The following is a 23,267-nucleotide window of genomic DNA, read 5'->3' as shown; positions in this document are numbered from 1 at the left end:
ACTGGGGGCAGGACTTGAGGCATGGGCAGAATGTAGATACGGGGCATGATTGGAGACATGGGGCAGGATTGGATCATGGGGCAGGACGGATACGATGGAGGCTGGTGGGGCAGGATGTGGAGATCATATGGGGTAGAATGGATACTCATGAGGGCAGGATGCGAGAACATATGGCTGGAGCCAGGAATGAGAAACGGGGCCAGGGTGGGGAATATTATTACCATAGGGGCTAATTAAGGGATATTATTACTGCAGTGATGTATTTATTTTATTTTTTGAGTATACTGTTTTAAATGGGGGGGGGCGGTCCTGTTACTGTGCAGAGTGACACTATATCACCTTTTTTTCTTCATGTGGTGTAATGTAGAAGTTGTGAAAAATTAAGTAATGTGTTCTGCAAGCGGAGCTCGAGATAACTGTGTTATTTCCTGCAGAAACGAGTCCTGGCTGGAAGGAATGATGGCGGTCTGTGCTGGCTGAAAGATGAAGGACTTCACCTAGAGACGTCACTGGTGAGTCAGTGTTACCTATACACTGACACTATACACTGTATACTATATAGACGTCCTGTGTATAATGTCACCAGTGATCTCTGTATTACCTCTACACAGACACTGCATACTAAGTACAGATCTCCTGTGAATACTGGCACTTATGGTGATAGTATTGTGGGTTTTTTTTTATTACTGATCAGTATTGTAGTATTCAGTCACTATGTGGTGGTAATATGTGGTCTGGAAATGGTGTTGTGGTATTTGTCCCTTGTATGTAGTATTATTCGGTCACTATGTGGCCTGGTCATGGTGTGGTGGTATTAAGTCACAGGTGTGGCATGTGGGGGTGACACCATTAGGCCCAGTTTAAGTTCTACAAAACAGGAAAACCGTTTTTGGTAACCTTTGTGTGTATTGAGCCGGGGGGGGGGGCGCCAAACTCGGGAACAGCCCCGGGCGGCAAAAGCTCTAGCTACGCCTCTGGCAAAACAGGAGAGTTTAAAGGGGGTCTCCGGCACCTAACCATAGTCAACCTTTGAATCTTTGACGTAGCTTTATGAGAGCTTGTTTTTGCAGGATGAGGGTTTTTTTTTGAGGATTTTAAATGTATGCATTATTACCATGCCATATAAAAAACATGATACTTTATTCTGCTGGCTGATATAGCTTTAAAATAAAAATATTATATTTGGCAGTGATGGAAGTGACCCAGGATCGAAAAAAGAGCAGAATTTTTACACTGGTCTGAATGAGGACTAGTCCAGATGTTCTTCAGAGACGGAATTTTTATTTCTTTGCGGTCTTGAAATTTGTTCGGGGTCTCAGTCGGCAGATCACACCGTCCAAGGGGCGCAAGGTACCGGTATCAAAAAACTTAAAGCTTTGACCTTCTACCAACTCAAAATCAAATCTCTGCAAGAATTTGACCATGACGACTTTTGCCTCCATCTGTCCGGAAAGAACATAAAAACATCACTGATTTGCTGATTCCTCACTGATCCCTTCAGTATTTTCACAAGCCAATGACCATCTACTGCATTATCCACATATAGAAGGTGGTCTTCCTGCCAGTGATGATAGAGGCGGCTGCTGAAAAGTGATCTCTACAGAACTGCAGGTGTCAGCACAGTGGGCTCAAAGTAAAAACTGTAAATCCTAAAATCTCGCATTTTTTACTCTAAGCTAATACTGTGCCCCCTGACTATAGGTATAATATACACTGTGCCCCTGACTATAGGTATAATATACACTGTGCCTCCTGACTATAGGTATAATATACACTGTGCCTCCAAGCTATGGGTATAATATATACTGTGCCCCTGGCTATAGGTATAATATACACTGTGCCCCTGACTATAGGTATAATATACACTGTGCCCCTGACTATAGGTATAATATACATTGTGCCCCTGACTTTAGGTATATTATACACTGTGCCTCCAAGCTATGGGTATAATATATACTGTGCCCCTGGCTATAGGTATAATATACACTGTGCCCCCTGACGATAGGTATAATATACACTGTGCCCCTGACTATAGGTATAATATACACTGTGCCCCCGACTATAGGTATAATATACACTGTGCCCCTGACTATAGGTATAATATACACTGTGCCCCCTGACTATAGGTATATTATACACTGTGCCCCTGACTATAGGTATAATATACACTGTGCCTCCTGACTATAGGTATAATATACACTGTGCCCCCTGACTATAGGTATAACATACACTGTGCCCCTGACTATAGGTATAATATACACTGTGCCCCCAACTATAGGTATAATATACACTGTGCCCCTGACTATAGGTATAATATACATTGTGCCCCTGACTTTAGGTATATTATACACTGTGCCTCCAAGCTATGGGTATAATATATACTGTGCCCCTTGCTATAGGTATAATATACACTGTGCCCCCAAGCTATAGGTATAATATACACTGTGCCCCCTGACTATAGGTATAATATACACTGTGCCCCTGACTTTAGGTATATTATACACTGTGCCTCCAAGCTATGGGTATAATATATACTGTGCCCCTGACTATAGGTATAATATACACTATGTCCCCTACTATAGGTATAATATACACTGTGCCCCTGACTATAGGTATAATATACACTGTGCCCCTGACTATAGGTAAAATATACACTGTGCCCCTGACTATAGGTATAATATACACTGTGCCCCTGACTATAGGTATAATATACATTGTGCCCCTGACTTTAGGCATATTATACACTGTGCCTCCAAGCTATGAGTATAATATATACTGTGCCCCTGGCTATAGGTATAATATACACTGTGCCCCTGACTATAGGTATAATATACACTGTGCCCCTGACTATAGGTATAATATACACTGTGCCCCTGACTATAGGTATAATATACACTGTGCCCCTGACTATAGGTATAATATACACTGTGCCCATGACTATAGGTATAATATACACTGTGCCCCTGACTATAGGTATAATATACACTGTGCCCCTTACTATAGGTATAATATACATTGTGCCCCTGACTTTAGGTATATTATACACTGTGCCTCCAAGCTATGGGTATAATATATACTGTGCCCCTGGCTATAGGTATAATATACACTGTGCCCCCTGACTATAGGTATAATATACACTGTGCCCCTGACTATAGGTATAATATACACTGTGCCCCCGACGATAGGTATAATATACACTGTGCCCCTGACTATAGGTATAATATACATTGTGCCCCTGACTTTAGGTATATTATACACTGTGCCCCTGACTATAGGTATAATATACACTGTGCCTCCTGACTATAGGTATAATATACACTGTGCCCCTGACTATAGGTATAATATACACTGTGCCCCCTGACTATAGGTATAATATACACTGTGCCCCCTGACTATAGGTATAATATACACTGTGCCCCCGACTATAGGTATAATATACACTGTGCCTCCTGAATATAGGTATAATATACACTGTGCCTCCTGACTATAGATATAATATACACTGTGCCCCTGACTATAGGTATAATATACATTGTGCCCCTGACTTTAGGTATATTATACACTGTGCCTCCAAGCTATGGGTATAATATATACTGTGCCCCTGGCTATAGGTATAATATACACTGTGCCCCTGACTATAGGTATAATATACACTGTGCCCCTGACTATAGGTATAATATACACTGTGCCCCCTGACTATAGGTATAATATACACTGTGCCCCCTGACTATAGGTATAATATACACTGTGCCCCCGACTATAGGTATAATATACACTGTGCCCCCTGACTATAGGTATAATATACACTGTGCCCCCTGACTATAGGTATAATATACACTGTGCCCCCGACTATAGGTATAACATACACTGTGCCCTTGACTATAGGTATAATATACACTGTGCCCCCAACTATAGGTATAATATACACTGTGCCCCTGACTATAGGTATAATATACATTGTGCCCCTGACTTTAGGTATATTATACACTGTGCCTCCAAGCTATGGGTATAATATATACTGTGCCCCTGGCTATAGGTATAATATACACTGTGCCCCTGACTATAGGTATAATATACACTGTGCCCCTAACTATTGGCATAATATACACTGTGCCCCTGACTATAGGTATAATATACACTGTGCCCCTGACTATAGGTATAATATACACTGTGCCTCCAAGCTATGGGTACAATATATACTGTGCCCCTGGCTATAGGTATAATATACACTGTTCCCCCAACTATAGGTATAATATACACTGTGCCCCTGACTATAGGTATAATATACACTGTGCCCCCGACTATAGGTATAATATACACTGTGCCCCTGACTATAGGTATAATATACACTGTGCCCCTGACTATAGGTATAATATACGGTACACTGTGCCCCTGACTATAGGTATAATATACACTGTGCCCCTGACTATAGGTATAATGCCCCTGACTATAGGTATAATATATGGTACACTGTGCCCCTGACTATAGGTATAATATACACTGTGCCCCCGCCCCCTGACTATAGGTATAATATACACTGTGCCCCCTGACTATAGGTATAATATACACTGTGCCTCCAAGCTATGGGTATAATATATACTGTGCCCCTTGCTATAGGTATAATATACACTGTGCCCCCTGACTATAGGTATAATATACACTGTGCCCCTGACTTTAGGTATATTATACACTGTGCCTCCAAGCTATGGGTATAATATATACTGTGCCCCTGGCTATAGGTATAATATACACTGTACCCCTGACTATAGGTATAATATACACTGTGCCCCTGACTATAGGTATCTAATACACTGTGCCCCTGACTGTAGGTATAATATACACTGTGCCCCTGACTATAGGTATAATATACACTGTGCCCCTGACTATAGGTATAATATACACTGTGCCCCCTGACTATAGGTATAATATACACTGTGCCCCTGACTATAGGTATAATATACATTGTGCCTCCTGACTATAGGTATCTTATACACTGTGCCCCTGACTATAGGTATAATATACATTGTGCCCCTGACTTTAGGTATATTATACACTGTGCCTCCAAGCTATGGGTATAATATATACTGTGCCCCTGGCTATAGGTATAATATACACTGTGCCCCTGACTATAGGTATAATATACACTGTGCCCTTGACTATAGGTATAATATACACTGTGCCCCCAACTATAGGTATAATATACACTGTGCCCCTGACTATAGGTATAATATACATTGTGCCCCTGACTTTAGGTATATTATACACTGTGCCTCCAAGCTATGGGTATAATATATACTGTGCCCCTGGCTATAGGTATAATATACACTGTGCCCCTGACTATAGGTATAATATACACTGTGCCCCTGACTATTGGTATAATATACACTGTGCCCCTGACTATAGGTATAATATACACTGTGCCCCTGACTATAGGTATAATATACACTGTGTCTCCAAGCTATGGGTACAATATATACTGTGCCCCTGGCTATAGGTATAATATACACTGTTCCCCCCAACTATAGGTATAATATACACTGTGCCCCTGACTATAGGTATAATATACACTGTGCCCCCGACTATAGGTATAATATACACTGTGCCCCTGACTATAGGTATAATATACACTGTGCCCCTGACTATAGGTATAATATACGGTACACTGTGCCCCTGACTATAGGTATAATATACACTGTGCCCCTGACTATAGGTATAATGCCCCTGACTATAGGTATAATATACGGTACACTGTGCCCCTGACTATAGGTATAATATACACTGTGCCCCCGCCCCCTGACTATAGGTATAATATACACTGTGCCCCCTGACTATAGGTATAATATACACTGTGCCTCCAAGCTATGGGTATAATATATACTGTGCCCCTTGCTATAGGTATAATATACACTGTGCCCCCTGACTATAGGTATAATATACACTGTGCCCCTGACTTTAGGTATATTATACACTGTGCCTCCAAGCTATGGGTATAATATATACTGTGCCCCTGGCTATAGGTATAATATACACTGTACCCCTGACTATAGGTATAATATACACTGTGCCCCTGACTATAGGTATCTAATACACTGTGCCCCTGACTGTAGGTATAATATACACTGTGCCCCTGACTATAGGTATAATATACACTGTGCCCCTGACTATAGGTATAATATACACTGTGCCCCCTGACTATAGGTATAATATACACTGTGCCCCTGACTATAGGTATAATATACATTGTGCCTCCTGACTATAGGTATCTTATACACTGTGCCCCTGACTATAGGTATAATATACACTGTGCCTCCTGACTATAGGTGTAATATACAGTGTGCCTCCTGACTATAGGTGTAATATACACTGTGCCTCCTGACTATAGGTATAATATACACTGTGCCTCCTGACTATAGGTATAATATACATTGTGCCTCCTGACTATAGGTATCTTATACACTGTGCCCCTGACTATAGGTATAATATACACTGTGCCTCCTGACTATAGGTGTAATATACACTGTGCCTCCTGACTATAGGTATAATATACACTGTGCCCCTGACTATAGGTATAATATACATTGTGCCCCTGACTATAGGTATAATATACACTGTGCCTCCTGACTATAGGTGTAATATACACTGTGCCTCCTGACTATAGGTACAATATACACTGTGCCTCCTGACTATAGGTATAATATACACTGTGCCCCTGACTATAGGTATAATATACACTGTGCCCCTAACTATAGGTATAATATACACTGTGCCTCCTGACTATAGGTATAATATACACTGTGCCCCTGACTATAGGTATAATATACACTGTGCCCCTGACTATAGGTATAATATACACTGTGCCCCTAACTATAGGTATAATATACACTGTGCCTCCTGACTATAGGTATAATGTACACTGTGCCCCTGACTATAGGTATAATATACACTGTGCCCCTGACTATAGGTATAATATACACTGTGCCCCTAACTATAGGTATAATATACACTGTGCCTCCTGACTATAGGTATAATATACACTGTGTCCCTGACTATAGGTATAATATACACTGTGCCCCCTGACTATAGGTATAATATACACTGTGCCTCCTGACTATAGGTGTAATATACACTGTGCCTCCTGACTATAGGTATAATATACACTGTGCCTCCCGACTATAGGTATAATATATACTGTGCCCCCGACTATAGGTATAATATACACTGTGCCCCCGACTATAGGTATAATATACACTGTGCCCCTGACTATAGGTATAATATACACTGTGCCCCCGACTATAGGTATAATATACACTGTGCCTCCTGACTATAGGTATAATATACACTGTGCCCCTGACTATAGGTATAATATACACTGTGCCCCCGACTATAGGTATAATATACACTGTGCCTCCTGACTATAGGTATATTATACACTGTGCCCCCTGACTATAGGTATAATATACACTGTGCCCCCGACTTTAGGTATATTATACACTGTGCCCCCGACTATAGGTATAATATACACTGTGCCCCTGACTATAGGTATAATATACACTGTGCCCCCTGACTATAGGTATAATATACACTGTGCCCCTGACTATAGGTATAATATACACTGTGCCCCTGACTATAGGTATAATATACACTGTGCCTCCTGACTATAGGTATAATATACACTGTGCCCCTGACTATAGGTATAATATACACTGTGCCCCTGACTATAGGTATAATATACACTGTGCCCCTGACTATAGGTATAATATACACTGTGCCCCTGACTATAGGTATAATATACACTGTGCCTCCTGACTATAGGTATAATATACACTGTGCCCCTGACTATAGGTATAATATACACTGTGCCCCTGACTATAGGTATAATATACACTGTGCCCCTGACTATAGGTATAATATACACTGTGCCCCCTGACTATAGGTATAATATACACTGTGCCCCTGACTATAGGTATAATATACACTGTGCCCCCTGACTATAGGTATAATATACACTGTGCCCCCTGACTATAGGTATAATATACACTGTGCCCCCGACTATAGGTATAATATACACTGTGCCTCCTGAATATAGGTATAATATACACTGTGCCTCCTGACTATAGATATAATATACACTGTGCCTCCTGACTATAGGTATAATATACACTGTGCCCCTGACTATAGGTATAATATACACTGTGCCCCCGACTATAGGTATAATATACACTGTGCCCCTGACTATAGGTATAATATACACTGTGCCTCCTGACTATAGGTATAATATACACTGTGCCCCTGACTATAGGTATAATATACACTGTGCCCCTGACTATAGGTATAATATACACTGTGCCTCCTGACTATAGGTATAATATACACTGTGCCTCCTGACTATAGGTATAATATACACTGTGCCCCTGACTATAGGTATAATATACACTGTGCCCCTGACTATAGGTATAATATACACTGTGCCCCTGACTATAGGTATAATATACACTGTGCCCCCGACTATAGGTATAATATACACTGTGCCTCCTGACTATAGGTATAATATACACTGTGCCCCTGATTATAGGTATAATATACACTGTGCTCCAGACTATAGGTATAATATATACTGTGCCCCTGACTATAGGTATAATATACACTGTGCCTCCTGACTATAGGTATAATATACACTGTGCCCCTGACTATAGGTATAATATACACTGTGCCCCCGACTATAGGTATAATATACACTGTGCCCCTGAATATAGGTATAATATACACTGTGCCTCCTGACTATAGGTATAATATACACTGTGCCCCTGAATATAGGTATAATATACACTGTGCCCCTGACTATAGGTATAATATACACTGTGCCTCCTGACTATAGGTATAACATACACTGTGCCCCTGACTATTGGTATAATATACACTGTGCCCCCGACTATAGGTATAATATACACTGTGCCTCCTGACTATAGGAATAATATACACTGTGCCTCCAAGCTATGGGTATAATATATACTGTGCCATTGGCTATAGGTATAATATACACTGTGCCCCTGACTATAGGTATAATATACACTGTGCCTCCAAGCTATGGGTATAATATATACTGTGCCCCTGGCTATAGGTATAATATACACTGTGCCCCTGACTATAGGTATAATATACACTGTGCCCCCGACTATAGGTATAATATACACTGTGCCCCTGACTATAGGTATAATATACACTGTGCCCCTGACTATAGGTATAATATACGGTACACTGTGCCCCTGACTATAGGTATAATATACACTGTGCCCATGACTATAGGTATAATATACGGTACACTGTGCCCCTGACTATAGGTATAATATACACTGTGCCCCCGACTATAGGTATAATATACACTGTGCCCCTGACTATAGGTACAATATACACTGTGCCTCCTGAATATAGGTATAATATATACTGTGCCCCTGACTTTAGGTATATTATACACTGTGCCTCCAACTATAGGTATAATATACACTGTGCCCCTGACTATAGGTATAATATACATTGTGCCCCTGACTTTAGGTATATTATACACTGTGCCTCCAAGCTATGGGTATAATATATACTGTGCCCCTGGCTATAGGTATAATATACACTGTGCCCCCGACTATAGGTATAATATACACTGTGCCCCCGACTATAGGTATAATATACACTGTGCCCCTGACTATAGGTATAATATACATTGTGCCCCTGACTTTAGGTATATTATACACTGTGCCTCCAAGCTATGGGTATAATATATACTGTGCCCCCGACTATAGGTATAATATACACTGTACCCCCGACTATAGGTATAATATACACTGTGCCCCTGACTATAGGTACAATATACACTGTGCCTCCTGAATATAGGTATAATATATACTGTGCCCCTGACTTTAGGTATATTATACACTGTGCCTCCAACTATAGGTATAATATACACTGTGCCCCTGACTATAGGTATAATATACATTGTGCCCCTGACTTTAGGTATATTATACACTGTGCCTCCAAGCTATGGGTATAATATATACTGTGCCCCTGAATATAGGTATAATATATACTGTGCCCCTGACTATAGGTATAATATACACTGTGCCTCCTGACTATAGGTATAATATACACTGTGCCTCCTGACTATAGGTATAATATACACTGTGCCTCCTGACTATAGGTATATTATACACTGTGCCTCCTGACTATAGGAATAATATACACTGTGCCCCTGACTATAGGTATAATATACACTGTGCCTCCTGACTATAGGTATAATATACACTGTGCCCCTGACTATAGGTATAATATACACTGTGCCCCTGAATATAGGTATAATATATACTGTGCCCCTGACTATAGGTATAATATACACTGTGCCTCCTGACTATAGGTATAATATACACTGTGCCTCCTGACTATAGGTATAATATATACTGTGCCTCCTGACTATAGGTATATTATACACTGTGCCTCCTGACTATAGGAATAATATACACTGTGCCCCTGACTATAGGTATAATATATACTGTGCCCCTGACTATAGGTATAATATACACTGTGCCTCCTGACTATAGGTATAATATACACTGTGCCTCCTGACTATAGGTATAATATACACTGTGCCTCCTGACTATAGGTATAATATACACTGTGCCCCTGACTATAGGTATAATATACACTGTGCCCCTGACTATAGGTATAATATACACTGTGCCCCTGACTATAGGTATAATATACATTGTGCCCCTGACTTTAGGTATATTATATACTGTGCCTCCAAGCTATGGGTATAATATATACTGTGCCCCTGGCTATAGGCATAATATACACTGTGCCCCCTGACTATAGGTATAATATACACTGTGCCCCTGACTATAGGTATAATATACACTGTGCCCCTGACTATAGGTATAATATACACTGTGCCTCCTGACTATAGGTATAATATACACTGTGCCCCTGACTATAGTTATAATATACACTGTGCCCCTGACTATAGGTATAATATACACTGTGCCTCCTGACTATAGGTATAATATACACTGTGCCCCCGACTATAGGTATAATATACACTGTGCCCCTGACTATAGGTATAATATACACTGCGCCTCCTGACTATAGGTATAATATACACTGTGCCTCCTGACTATAGGTATAATATACACTGTGCCCCTGACTATAGGTATAATATACACTGTGCCTCCCGACTATAGGTATAATATACACTGTGCCCCTGACTATAGGTATAATATACACTGTGCCCCTGACTATAGGTATAATATACACTGTGCCCCTGACTATAGGTATAATATACACTGTGCCTCCTGACTATAGGTATAATATACACTGTGCCCCTGACTATAGTTATAATATACACTGTGCCCCTGACTATAGGTATAATATACACTGTGCCTCCTGACTATAGGTATAATATACACTGTGCCCCCGACTATAGGTATAATATACACTGTGCCCCTGACTATAGGTATAATATACACTGCGCCTCCTGACTATAGGTATAATATACACTGTGCCTCCTGACTATAGGTATAATATACACTGTGCCCCTGACTATAGGTATAATATACACTGTGCCTCCCGACTATAGGTATAATATACACTGTGCCCCTGACTATAGGTATAATATACACTGTGCCCCTGACTATAGGTATAATATACACTGTGCCCCCTGACTATAGGTATAATATACACTGTGCCCCTGACTATAGGTATAATATACACTGTGCCCCTGACTTTAGGTATATTATACACTGTGCCCCCGACTATAGGTATAATATACACTGTGCCCCTGACTATAGGTATAATATACACTGTGCCCCTGACTATAGGTATAATATACACTGTGCCCTGACTATAGGTATAATATACACTGTGCTCCCGACTATAGGTATCATATACACTGTGCCCCTGACTATAGGTATAATATACACTGTGCCTCCTTGCTGACTATAGGTATAATATACACTGTGCCTCCTGACTATAGGTATAATATACACTGTGCCCCTGGCTATAGGTATAATATACACTGTGCCCCTGGCTATAGGTATAATATACACTGTGCCCCTGACTATAGGTATAATATACACTGTGCCCCTGACTATAGGTATAATATACACTGTGCCCCTGACTATAGGTATAATATACACTGTGCCTCCTTGCTGACTATAGGTATAATATACACTGTGCCTCCTGACTATAGGTATAATATACACTGTGCCCCTGACTATAGGTATAATATACACTGTGCCCCCGACTATAGGTATAATATACACTGTGCCCCCGACTATGGGTATAATATACACTGTGCCTCCTGACTATAGGTATAATATACACTGTGCCCCCTGACTATAGGTATAATATACACTGTGCCCCTGAATATAGGTATAACATACACTGTGCCCCCTGACTATAGGTATAATATACACTGTGCCCCCTGACTATAGGTATATTATACACTGTGCCTCCTGAATATAGGTATAATATACACTGTGCCCCCTGACTATAGGTATAATATACACTGTGCCCCTGAATATAGGTATAATATACACCGTGCCCCTGACTATAGGTATAATATACACTGTGCCCCTGAATATAGGTATAATATACACTGTGCCCCCGACTATAGGTATAATATACACTGTGCCCCTGAATATAGGTATAATATATACTGTGCCCCTGACTATAGGTATAATATACACTGTGCCTCCTGACTATAGGTATAATATACACTGTGCCTCCTGACTATAGGTATAATATACACTGTGCCTCCTGACTATAGGTATATTATACACTGTGCCTCCTGACTATAGGAATAATATACACTGTGCCCCTGACTATAGGTATAATATACACTGTGCCTCCTGACTATAGGTATAATATACACTGTGCCCCTGACTATAGGTATAATATACACTGTGCCCCTGAATATAGGTATAATATATACTGTGCCCCTGACTATAGGTATAATATACACTGTGCCTCCTGGCTATAGGTATAATATACACTGTGCCTCCTGACTATAGGTATAATATACACTGTGCCTCCTGACTATAGGTATATTATACACTGTGCCTCCTGACTATAGGAATAATATACACTGTGCCCCTGACTATAGGTATAATATATACTGTGCCCCTGACTATAGGAATAATATACACTGTGCCCCCTAATTATAGTGATAATATACAATGTGCCAGCTGACTATAGGCATATTATACACTGTGACTCTTTATTATATGAATCATACACTATGACCCCTGAGTATATGAATTCTTCACTATGCCCCATGACTAAAGGTATAATGTACATTGTGCTCCCTGCCTATAGGTATATTATATACCATGACCCTTTATTATATGAATTAGACACTGTGATCCTGCCCACTGACTATAGGTATATTACACACTGTGACCCCAAATTATATGAATTCTACACTGTGTCCCCTTGAAATATATGAAAATGCGCAAATTCAACAGTAAGGCTTCTTTTACACATACTGGGTTTTTTGCGGCCCGTTATTGCGGGCCTTTTTTGCGGGCTATATCGTCGCAATTTTCACGGTCTGCCGCAATAACGGACGGCAAAAAACTTGTAGATCGCTGTTTTTTGGGTTTCCAATACTATGGAAATAGTATTGGAAAAAAATGGCATTCCGCAAAAGTCATGGTGCACCGCAAAAACAAGCTGTCCGTAAGCCATGAAAAAGATTGAGCAGGCTCGATCTTTTTTCACTGCCATAAATACGGCCCTCATGGCCATACGGCGCATGGCGCACCGTGAAATTATTGCGGCCCGTTTTTGCAGCCCCATAGAAATCTATTGGGGATGCAAAAATGGGCCTCAAAACAACGGTATGTGTAAAAGAAGCCTAATGATTGTTTGCTCAGTGTTTGTCGTCAATTTTAACCTCGGTCTTTGGCTTCGATGTGTAAAAGGGGCAAACTCCACAGCAGGGAGATAATGGAACTCCTTATCTACATTTTTGCAAATAAATCAGAGTGCAGGCTACTTTTCTGCTCTCACTGTATGTAAATAGAAATAATAGAAGTATTTAGAAAATAGAAGATACATTTCTACACAAAGCAATCACAGTTATTAGGTTTTAAAATATTCAGTTTCCCATTTAAAAAAAAAAAAAGGACAGCAACGTTACAAGTTCCTGAGTTATTCTTGGCTCTCGACAGTGCATTTTCTTTCTTTTTTTTCTAATTTTTGGAAGCTACTTACCTGTGAAAATACTTGTCCAATACAGGTTCGTGGCCCAAGAGAAAACGGAAAGTAAGTGTTTGCAATTGGCCTGATAGTGTAAAAGAAAGTAAAGAAGAAATATCCGCCACATGTCAGAGCAATAAATAATGATAAATTCTACCTTTAATGCACAATAAAGAAGAAACACATTTACTTCTTTAAAATGGGGTCAAATGAACAACAAGGGATGGTGAGCTGTGATATCACTTATTATGATGGATCCTGTGTTATCTACTGTATATAGAGGTGTAATCAGTCATTGTACGGGAGGAGGAGGTGAGCTGTGACATCACCTATTGTGAATGATGGATCCTGTGTTCTCTACTGTATATAGAGGTGTTATCAGTGATTGTACAGGAGGAAGTGAGCTGTGACATCACCTATTGTGTATGGTGGATCCTGTGTTATCTACTGTATATAGAGGTGTTATCAGTCATTGTACAGAAGGAGGAGGTGAGCTGTGACATCACCTATTGTGAATGGTGGATCCTGTGATATCTACTTTATATAGAGGTGTAATCAGTCATTGTACAGAAGGAGGAGGAGGGGAGCTGTTATATCACCTATTGTGAATGGTGGTTCCTGTGTTATCTACTGTATATAGAGGTGTTATCAATCATTGTACAGGAGGAGGAGATGAGCTATGATATCACCTATTGTGAATGGTGGATCCTGTGTTATCTACTGTATATAGAGGTGTAATCAGTCATTGTACAGGAGGAGATGAGCTGTGACATCACCTATTGTGAATGGTGGATCCTGTGGTATCTACTGTATATAGAGGTGTTATCAGTCATTGTACAGGAGGAGGAGGTGAGCTGTGACATCACCTATTGTGAATAGTGGATCCTGTGTTATCTACTGTATATACAGGTGTTATCAGTCATTGTACAGGATGAGGAGGTGAGCTGTGATATCATCTATTGTGAATGGTGGATCCTGTATTATCTACTGTATATAGAAGTGTTATCAGTCATTGTACAGGAGGAGGAGGTGAGCTGTGATATCATCTATTGTGAATGGTGGATCCTGTATTATCTACTGTATATAGAAGTGTTATCAGTCATTGTACAGGAGGAGGAGGTGAGCTGTGATATCATCTATTGTGAATGGTGGATCCTGTGTTATCTACTGTATATAGAGGTGTTATCAGTCATTGTACAGGAGGAGGAGGTGAGCTGTGATATCATCTATTGTGAATGGTGGATCCTGTATTATCTACTGTATATAGAAGTGTTATCAGTCATTGTACAGGAGGAGGAGGTGAGCTGTGACATCACCTATTGTGAATGGTGGTTCCTGTGTTATCTACTGTATATAGAGGTGTGATCAGTCATTGTACAGGAGGAGGAGGTGAGCTGTGACATCACCTATTGTGAATGGTGGATCCTGTGTTATCTCGCGTAATGTTAGATCACGCATTATATGCTGTTTATAGAGGTGATGTTAATGGGATGACTGCGGAAAGTGAGCTTTACAAAGCAGGACGTGTCTATTAGAAGGCTCAGAACGAGTATTACAAGATTTCAGGATTTTTTTATATAACAAAATAAAAAAAACTAAATAATTTAGAAAGTTTAACATAAAAATTAGATTGTAAACAATAGGTCACCTTCTGAGGACATATTCCCTTTAAGATGAAAATATATATTTTATTATGGATCCACACTTACCTAGGGGCATCAGGATGGAACCTATCAGGGTCGAAGTGTAAAGGATCTTTAAAATATTTCTCCATCCGACACATGATATATGTGTTAAACTACAAAGAAAAGATTTTATTATATCATACCATTCCCCACACTTATTTTAATTAGCAATGATTAGTATTAGTGAAACTCACTGCATAAAAGGGAATCCATAAACATTAATTTCTAAAATTCCTGGGAGACAGGAAAAATTATATTTGTGGGGATTTGTAAGATCACACCACTGATTTCCAAAACTAAGGGCACCCCTCACAAAGGAACACCACAGAACAGGAAGAGAATGCCACTTTTTTATCACTATCCCTCATTGTATCATCTGTATTGTAGTGCAGCGGGGTTGGTGCAGTGTGACACACAGGCAGTGACCCAGGAAAGTTAGAAAACAAAGTCTCTTTTAATGGCCAGCATACTGACAAACAGAAAGTAAATAGGATCCTCCGGATCGCAGCCGGTAAACAAGATTGTCCGTAACCGGTTACCGTAGGCAATCGCACCGCTGTGTGCGCTGAGGGGTGCCAGGCCTTTTGGCTCAGCTAGGCTCTGTGTTGCCTCATACAGTTTGAGCTCTGCAGAGCTCCTGCTCTGCACACTTGCAAAACCAAAACTGACACATCGAACCCTCTACTGCATGGTTTTACAAGGAACCTGTGGTTGTAGGCCACATAGAAAACCCGGCCGGGAGGAAATAGACCGCCCCACTACCATCCTGTAGTCCGTTTAAAAAATAAAAGCCCATGGCAGGTTTTTCTAAATCTGCCTTGAACAAATAGCTTGTCCATGACCAACACTTACTTTTATTCTGCATTGCAATCACAGCTATGCCTGTGACTGCAATGCACTCCCGCGGCCTCAATACTCTTCTGTGCGCATCCTGGGGGACACATAGCGACCCTTGTATATGATGCCAGTTACTGCCTCACAGTATTTATGGTCTATAAAAGGGGTTTTAGGAAGCACTGGAAAAGGTGCACCACTAAGGTGAGTTTTCTTTATTAAGGTATTTTTCAGCATTTTCTTGTGTATTTGAAATGGTTTGTATTGTCATTTAAGTGGAACGATCCCAGTGGGGTGTATCTGTATGGGAGTCTATGGAAAAAGGAAAAAAAATGCATCTTGGAAATAAAGGAGAAAAAAATAACAGCCCAAAAATGGAAACTGGCCAAGATGGAAAAGAACAAACCCTTAGGCCATGTTCACACAGTGCGTTTTTTACCGCGGAACCGCGGCGGTTTTGCCGCTGCGGTTCCGCGGCTGTTTTCCATGCAGGGTACAGTACACTGTACCCTATGGAAAACAGGACACACTGTGCACATGGTCCGGAAATTGTAAAAAAAAAGACGCGCTGAATAGCTCCCGGAAAAAAGAAGGAGCATGTCAATTCTTTTTCCGGAGCCGCAGCGGTTCTGCACCCATAGACCTCCATTGTGAGGTCCAAACCGCAGTAAAACCCGCAGATCAAAAATATATCTGCGGGTTTTACTGCGGTTTGATGTGCAGAACCGCTGCAGCAGGAAGTGCGGGGAGCGGGCGGAAGTGCGTGGGCGGAGTGTGGCTGCCCCCCCCGTGCTCCGATCCCGCCCCCCCGTGCTCCGATGCCCCCCCCCAGTGCTCCGATGCCCCCCCCCAGTGCTCTGATGCCCCCCCCGTGCCCTAATCTCCCCCCCTTATACTCACCCGGCGTCCCGGTGTCCGTCCGGCCGTCTTCTCCCTGGGCGCCGCCATCTTGCAAAATGGCGGGCGCATGCGCAGTGCGCCCGCCGAATCTGCCGGCCGGCAGATATGGCGGGCGCATGCGCAGTGCGCCCGCCGAATCTGCCAGCCGGCAGATTCGTTCCAAAGTGCATTTTGATCACTGAGATATAACCTATCTCAGTGATCAAAATAAAAAAATAGTAAATGACACCCCCCCCCCTTTGTCACCCCCATAGGTAGGGACAATAAAAAAAATAAAGAATTTTTTTTTTTTTTTCTTTCACTAAGGTTAGAATAGGGGTAGGGGTAGGGTTAGGGATAGGGTTAGGGTTAGGGTTAGGGGTAGGGTTAGGGGTAGGGTTAGGGGTAGGGTTAGGGTTAGGGGTAGGGTTAGGGGTAGGGTTAGGGTTAGGGGTAGGGTTAGGGGTAGGGTTAGGGTATTTTCAGCCATTTTAACCCTAAAAAAATTCCTAGAAAACACACAGACTCTGGCTAGAAAACTGCATCAAAAAAACGCATCAAAAAACGCATCAAAAAACGCATCAAAAACGGACCAAAAAAGGACCAAAAAAAGGACCTGCGTTTTCTGCCAAGAGCTGCAGTTTTTTAAAAAACAGTCAGGAAAAAAAAAGGATGGAAATCCTGAACGTGTGAACATACCCTTAAACACATTTAGATAGTATTCTTGCTACATCTAGGACATCACAAAAGACCATTTTTACCTAGCTTTGATTGTAAATTAGGTATGTGTGAAGCTAGTCACTACTCACAGATAGACCGTGGGGCAGAAGAGTCAGAGGTTCTGGGGTCAATGCCAAGAGAGTACGTAGATAGCCAAGGGAAAATACGGAGGCATAAGTCAGGTCACAGCAGGGTCAACAACAAGAGATAGCAGATCAAAAGCCAAAGGACAAAACAAAGGGATAATCAGAACGCAGTCAAAAGGGTCAGGCAGCAGACCAGAACTCAGAAAAACCAGAATCAGGCTAACACTCACCAAGAAGCACAAACTAAAGGTACCGTCACATTTAGCGACGCTGCAGCGATCTAGACAACGATGCCGATCGCTGCAGCTTCGCTGTGTGGTCGCTGGAGAGCTGTCACACAAACAGCTCTCCAGCAACCAACTATGCGAAGTCCCCTGGTAACCAGGGTAAACATCGGGTTACTAAGCGCAGGGCCGCGCTTAGTAACCCGATGTTTACCCTGGTTACCAGTGCTAATGTAAAAAAAAAAAAACACTACATACTTACATTCCGGTGTCTGTCCCCTGGCGCTGTGCTTTCCTGCACTGACTGTGAGTGCCGGCTGGCCATAAAGCACAGCGGTGACGTCACCGCTGTAATCTGCTTTACGGCTGGCCGGCGCTGACAGTGCAGGGAAGCAGAACGCCGAGGGACGCGACAGACACCGGAATGTAAGTATGTAGTGTTTTTTTTTTTTACATTTACACTGGTAACCAGGGTAAACATCGGGTTACTAAGCGCGGCCCTGCGCTTAGTAACCCGATGTTTACCCTGGTTACCAGTGAAGACATCGCTGAATCGGCGTCACACACGCCGATTCAGCGATGTCTGCGGGAGATCCAGCGACGAAATAAAGTTCTGGACTTTCTGCTCTGACCAACGATGTCACAGCAGGATCCAGATCGCTGCTGCGTGTCAAACACAACGCTATCTCTATCCAGGACGCTGCAACGTCACGGATCGCTAGCGATATCGTTGTGAAGTTGGTCAGTGTGACGGTACCTTTAGTCTAGCAGGGATCAGGGGCAGACAGTTCAGTTAAGTAGGTGGGCAATCACCAGAACACCAAACACCTAGAGAAAGTCCCACACATCCCAGTCAGAGATCGGACAACTGAGCTGTCAATCAATGCACCGACAGCTCAACAAGCTCATCACAGGATTGGACAGCCAAGCTGTCAATTAAGACAGTCAACTCAGCAAACAGTTTCCATAGAACAGCATAGCGATCACTCACTGAGCGGAGAATTCGTGACAGTATACAAATTGAGATATTAGGACAAGCACTAAGTATTGCCTCTGTTTGCACCCTAAATACGTAATATGGCATGTGTAAAGTTTTTTTTTAAGTTAGAAACTGTACAATCTAATGTTTCTCTCTTACCATTACATTAGATCCAGCAGGAATTCTCACTCCTTCAACAACAATTTCCTCTAATGAAAGCCTTGATGTTCCTGGCGCTGTTGGGTACAACCTCAAGGTTTCTTTTAAAACCTAAAGAAGGAATATAATGAGAGACTCATACAAACTCTTTACAAGCAGCAATGTCCTCCTCTACAAGATTTATCCTTTTATTCATCAGTGTCTCATGTAGCAAAAAGAACACACCCCACTTGTAAAAAACTCACCTTATCCATTACTTGTATGGGAATATTATTATTATTATTATTATTTATATAGCACCATTAATATGAATATAGATTGACGAAAAATGGGGAAAGATTCTGGCACAACCATCAAGGGATAAAATTAAATCTTTGATCAAATGTAGTTAAAACATTAAAAGGCGAGGCCTCGTACCTGACGCGTTTCAGGTGTATATACACCCTTAGGGTATGTGCACACGTCAGGATTTCTTGCAGAAATTTTCCTGACAAAAACCGGACATTTCTGCCAGAAATCCGCATGCGTTTTTACCGCGATTTTGACGCGTTTTTGGTGCGTTTTTTGTGTGTTTTTTCCCAAATGCATAGAATTGCGGGAAAAACGCAGGAAATCCGCAAAAATAATGAACATGCTCATTTTTTTACCGCGATGCGTTTTTTTCGCGGAAAAAAACGCATCCATGTGCACATAACATGCAGAATGCATTCTAAATGATAGAATACATAATCTATGCGTTTTTAATGAGTTTTTATAGCGTTTTTACCGCGAAAAACCGCAAAAAAAACGCGAAAAAACCTGAACATGTGCACATAGCCTAAGTCATAAGCTAACTAAGGCATAAGTGTAACAATCCAACATATATACAGTGCCTACAAGTAGTATTCAACCCCCTGCAGATTTAGCAGGTTTAATAAGATGCAAATAAGTTAGAGCCTTCAAACTTCAAACAAGAGCAGGATTTATTAACAGATGAATAAATCTTACAAACCAAAAAGTTTTGTTGCTCAGTTAAATTTTTATAAATTTTAAACATAAAAGTGTGGGTCAATTATTATTCAACCCCTAGGTTTAATATTTTGTGGAATAACCTTTGTTTGCAATTACAGCTAATAATCGTCTTTTATAAGACCTGATCAGGCCGGCACAGGTCTCTGGAGTTATCTTGGCCCACTCCTCCATGCAGATCTTCTCCAAGTTATCTAGGTTCTTTGGGTGTATCATGTGGACTTTAATCTTGAGCTCCTTCCACAAGTTTTCAATTGGGTTAAGGTCAGGAGACTGACTAGGCCACTGCAACACCTTGATTTTTTGCCTCTTGAACAAGGCCTTGGTTTTTCTTGGCTGTGTGCTTTGGGTCGTTGTCTTGTTGGAAGATGAAATGACGACCCATCTTAAGATCCTTCATGGAGGAGGGAGATTCTTGGCCAAAATCTCCAGGTAGGCCATGCTATCCATCTTCCCATGGATGCGGACCAGATGGCCAGACCCCTTGGCTGAGAAAACCCTAAACATAAATGCCCTCTCGGCCAACAGGGGGCGTACCTCTAGGCCTAAACATATAAAGCTAAAAAACAGAGCACCAGACCTACAGATAGAACCCCGATCCACAGGATCATGGGGGGAGAGGTAATGAACCCGGGTCTGTGCATACAAAATAGAAGTACTCCAGAAATATGCTAATATAATTTTATTAAAGTATAAATATACAAAACAGATAATAATAAAGAATCATACGGTGAAGACAAAAGCGGGTATTCGAGAGGAGCAGCTAAAAAATGGCATGTGAAAGATGGAATCACACAATGCTAAAGATAGCAAGAGAAAATAGAGCACCTTACTCTGACTGCAGGCGAATGAATAAGGGAAAGTGCTCTGGGGTAATGCTCCTGGATGTGCACATGATGTAAACAGTGAGCAGACCCCTATGTCAATGCCCTGAAATGTGATAATAAACAGGGGATATACAGCAAGGTACAGGCAGCGTAGTTACAGATACAGTGGGTAAACTGAAGATTATATACTGTTACCTAGAGACATAACGGCGGTGGATTGCAAGGTGCTGCAGGCATAGAGGGGAACCCCTTGGCTGAGAAACAGCCCCACAGCATGATGCTGCCACCACCATGCTTGACTGTAGGGATGGTATTCTTGGGGTCGTATGCAGTGCCATCCAGTCTCCAAACGTCACGTGTGTGGTTGGCACCAAAGATCTCGATCTTGGTCTCATCAGACCAGAGAACCTTGAACCAGTCAGTCTCAGAGTCCTCCAAGTGATCATGAGCAAACTGTAGACGAGCCTTGACATGACGCTTTGAAAGTAAAGGTACCTTACGGGCTCGTCTGGAACGGAGACCATTGCGGTGGAGTACGTTACTTATGGTATTGACTGAAACCAATGTCCCCACTGCCATGAGATCTTCCCGGAGCTCCTTCCTTGTTGTCATTGGGTTAGCCTTGACTCTTCGGACAAGACTGGCCTCGGCACGGGAGGAAACTTTCAAAGGCTGTCCCGGCCGTGGAAGGCTAACAGTAGTTCCATAAGCCTTCCACTTCCGGATGATGCTCCCAACAGTGGAGACAGGTAGGCCCAACTCCTTGGAAAGGGTTTTGTACCCCTTGCCAGCCTTGTGACCCTCCACGATCTTGTCTCTGATGGCCTTGGAATGCTCCTTTGTCTTTCCCATGTTGACCATGTATGAGTGCTGTTCACAAGTTTGGGGAGGGTCTTAAATAGTCAGAAAAGGCTGGAAAAAGAAATAATTAATCCAAACATGTGAAGCTCATTGTTCTTTGTGCCTGAACTACTTCTTAATACTTTAGGGGAACCAAACAGAATTCTGGTGGGTTGAGGGGTTGAATAATAAATGACCCTCTGAAAAGACTTTTCACAATTTAAAAAAAAAATAAACAAAGAAATAACATTCTTTTTTGCTGCAGTGCATTTCACACTTCCAGGCTGATCTACAGTCCAAATGTCACAATGCCAAGTTAATTCCAAATGTGTAAACCTGCTAAATCTGCAGGGGGTTGAATACTACTTGTAGACACTGTACATTGTCTAAACATAAGGACTATTACAATAGGTTAGAACAAAGTCAATGCCCCCATAAGTTGGAACCTGTGGCTGGAGAGAAGAGAGGAACACACATGATGGTAATAGAATAAATGCAATGCACGCAATGAAGTGCACAAAAATTGGTAACAAAATCATTCCCAGATCAAAAGATATAAACAAAGTCACAAACCACAGATTCATTGATGACCGTGCAAAGAATGTGCACTGTCTGAACTTTTATAATGAGAGAGAGAGAAAAAAATAAATCACATCACAGGAAATATGGAAAAACCCTAGAAAAATAAATAAATAAAAAAACACAAGTTGTAAAAATGGAAAACAAAATCATTCCTAAATCAAAATATATAAACAATGTCACAAATTATGAATGTATTGTTTACC

General features: G+C 41.4%; 1 protein-coding gene across 2 annotated transcripts in view; it reads right to left on the bottom strand.

Moving 5' to 3' along the window:
- Nucleotides 1-277: 277 nt before the first annotated feature.
- The window catches only part of LOC138645876 (cholesterol 24-hydroxylase-like), a 127,534-nt gene continuing 104,544 nt past the window's right edge, over nucleotides 278-23,267 (bottom strand). The window contains exons 12-15 of one of the 2 annotated variants that reach the window (XM_069735384.1): nucleotides 19,808-19,918; nucleotides 15,951-16,039; nucleotides 14,257-14,326; nucleotides 278-1,442 (exon numbers count right to left, since the gene is read on the bottom strand). In XM_069735384.1, coding sequence (XP_069591485.1) covers nucleotides 1,281-1,442; nucleotides 14,257-14,326; nucleotides 15,951-16,039; nucleotides 19,808-19,918 — 432 coding nt within the window. In that variant the 3' untranslated portion in view covers nucleotides 278-1,280. The remainder of the gene's footprint in view (nucleotides 1,443-14,256; nucleotides 14,327-15,950; nucleotides 16,040-19,807; nucleotides 19,919-23,267) is intronic. The other variant, XM_069735379.1, reaches the window with a different exon arrangement.

This window comes from Ranitomeya imitator, chromosome 1 (genome assembly GCF_032444005.1).
Source record: "Ranitomeya imitator isolate aRanImi1 chromosome 1, aRanImi1.pri, whole genome shotgun sequence".
Classification (NCBI taxonomy): domain Eukaryota; kingdom Metazoa; phylum Chordata; class Amphibia; order Anura; family Dendrobatidae; genus Ranitomeya; species Ranitomeya imitator.
Note: the sequence above shows the minus strand (reverse complement) of the source record. Positions and strands in the feature narration are given on the sequence as shown.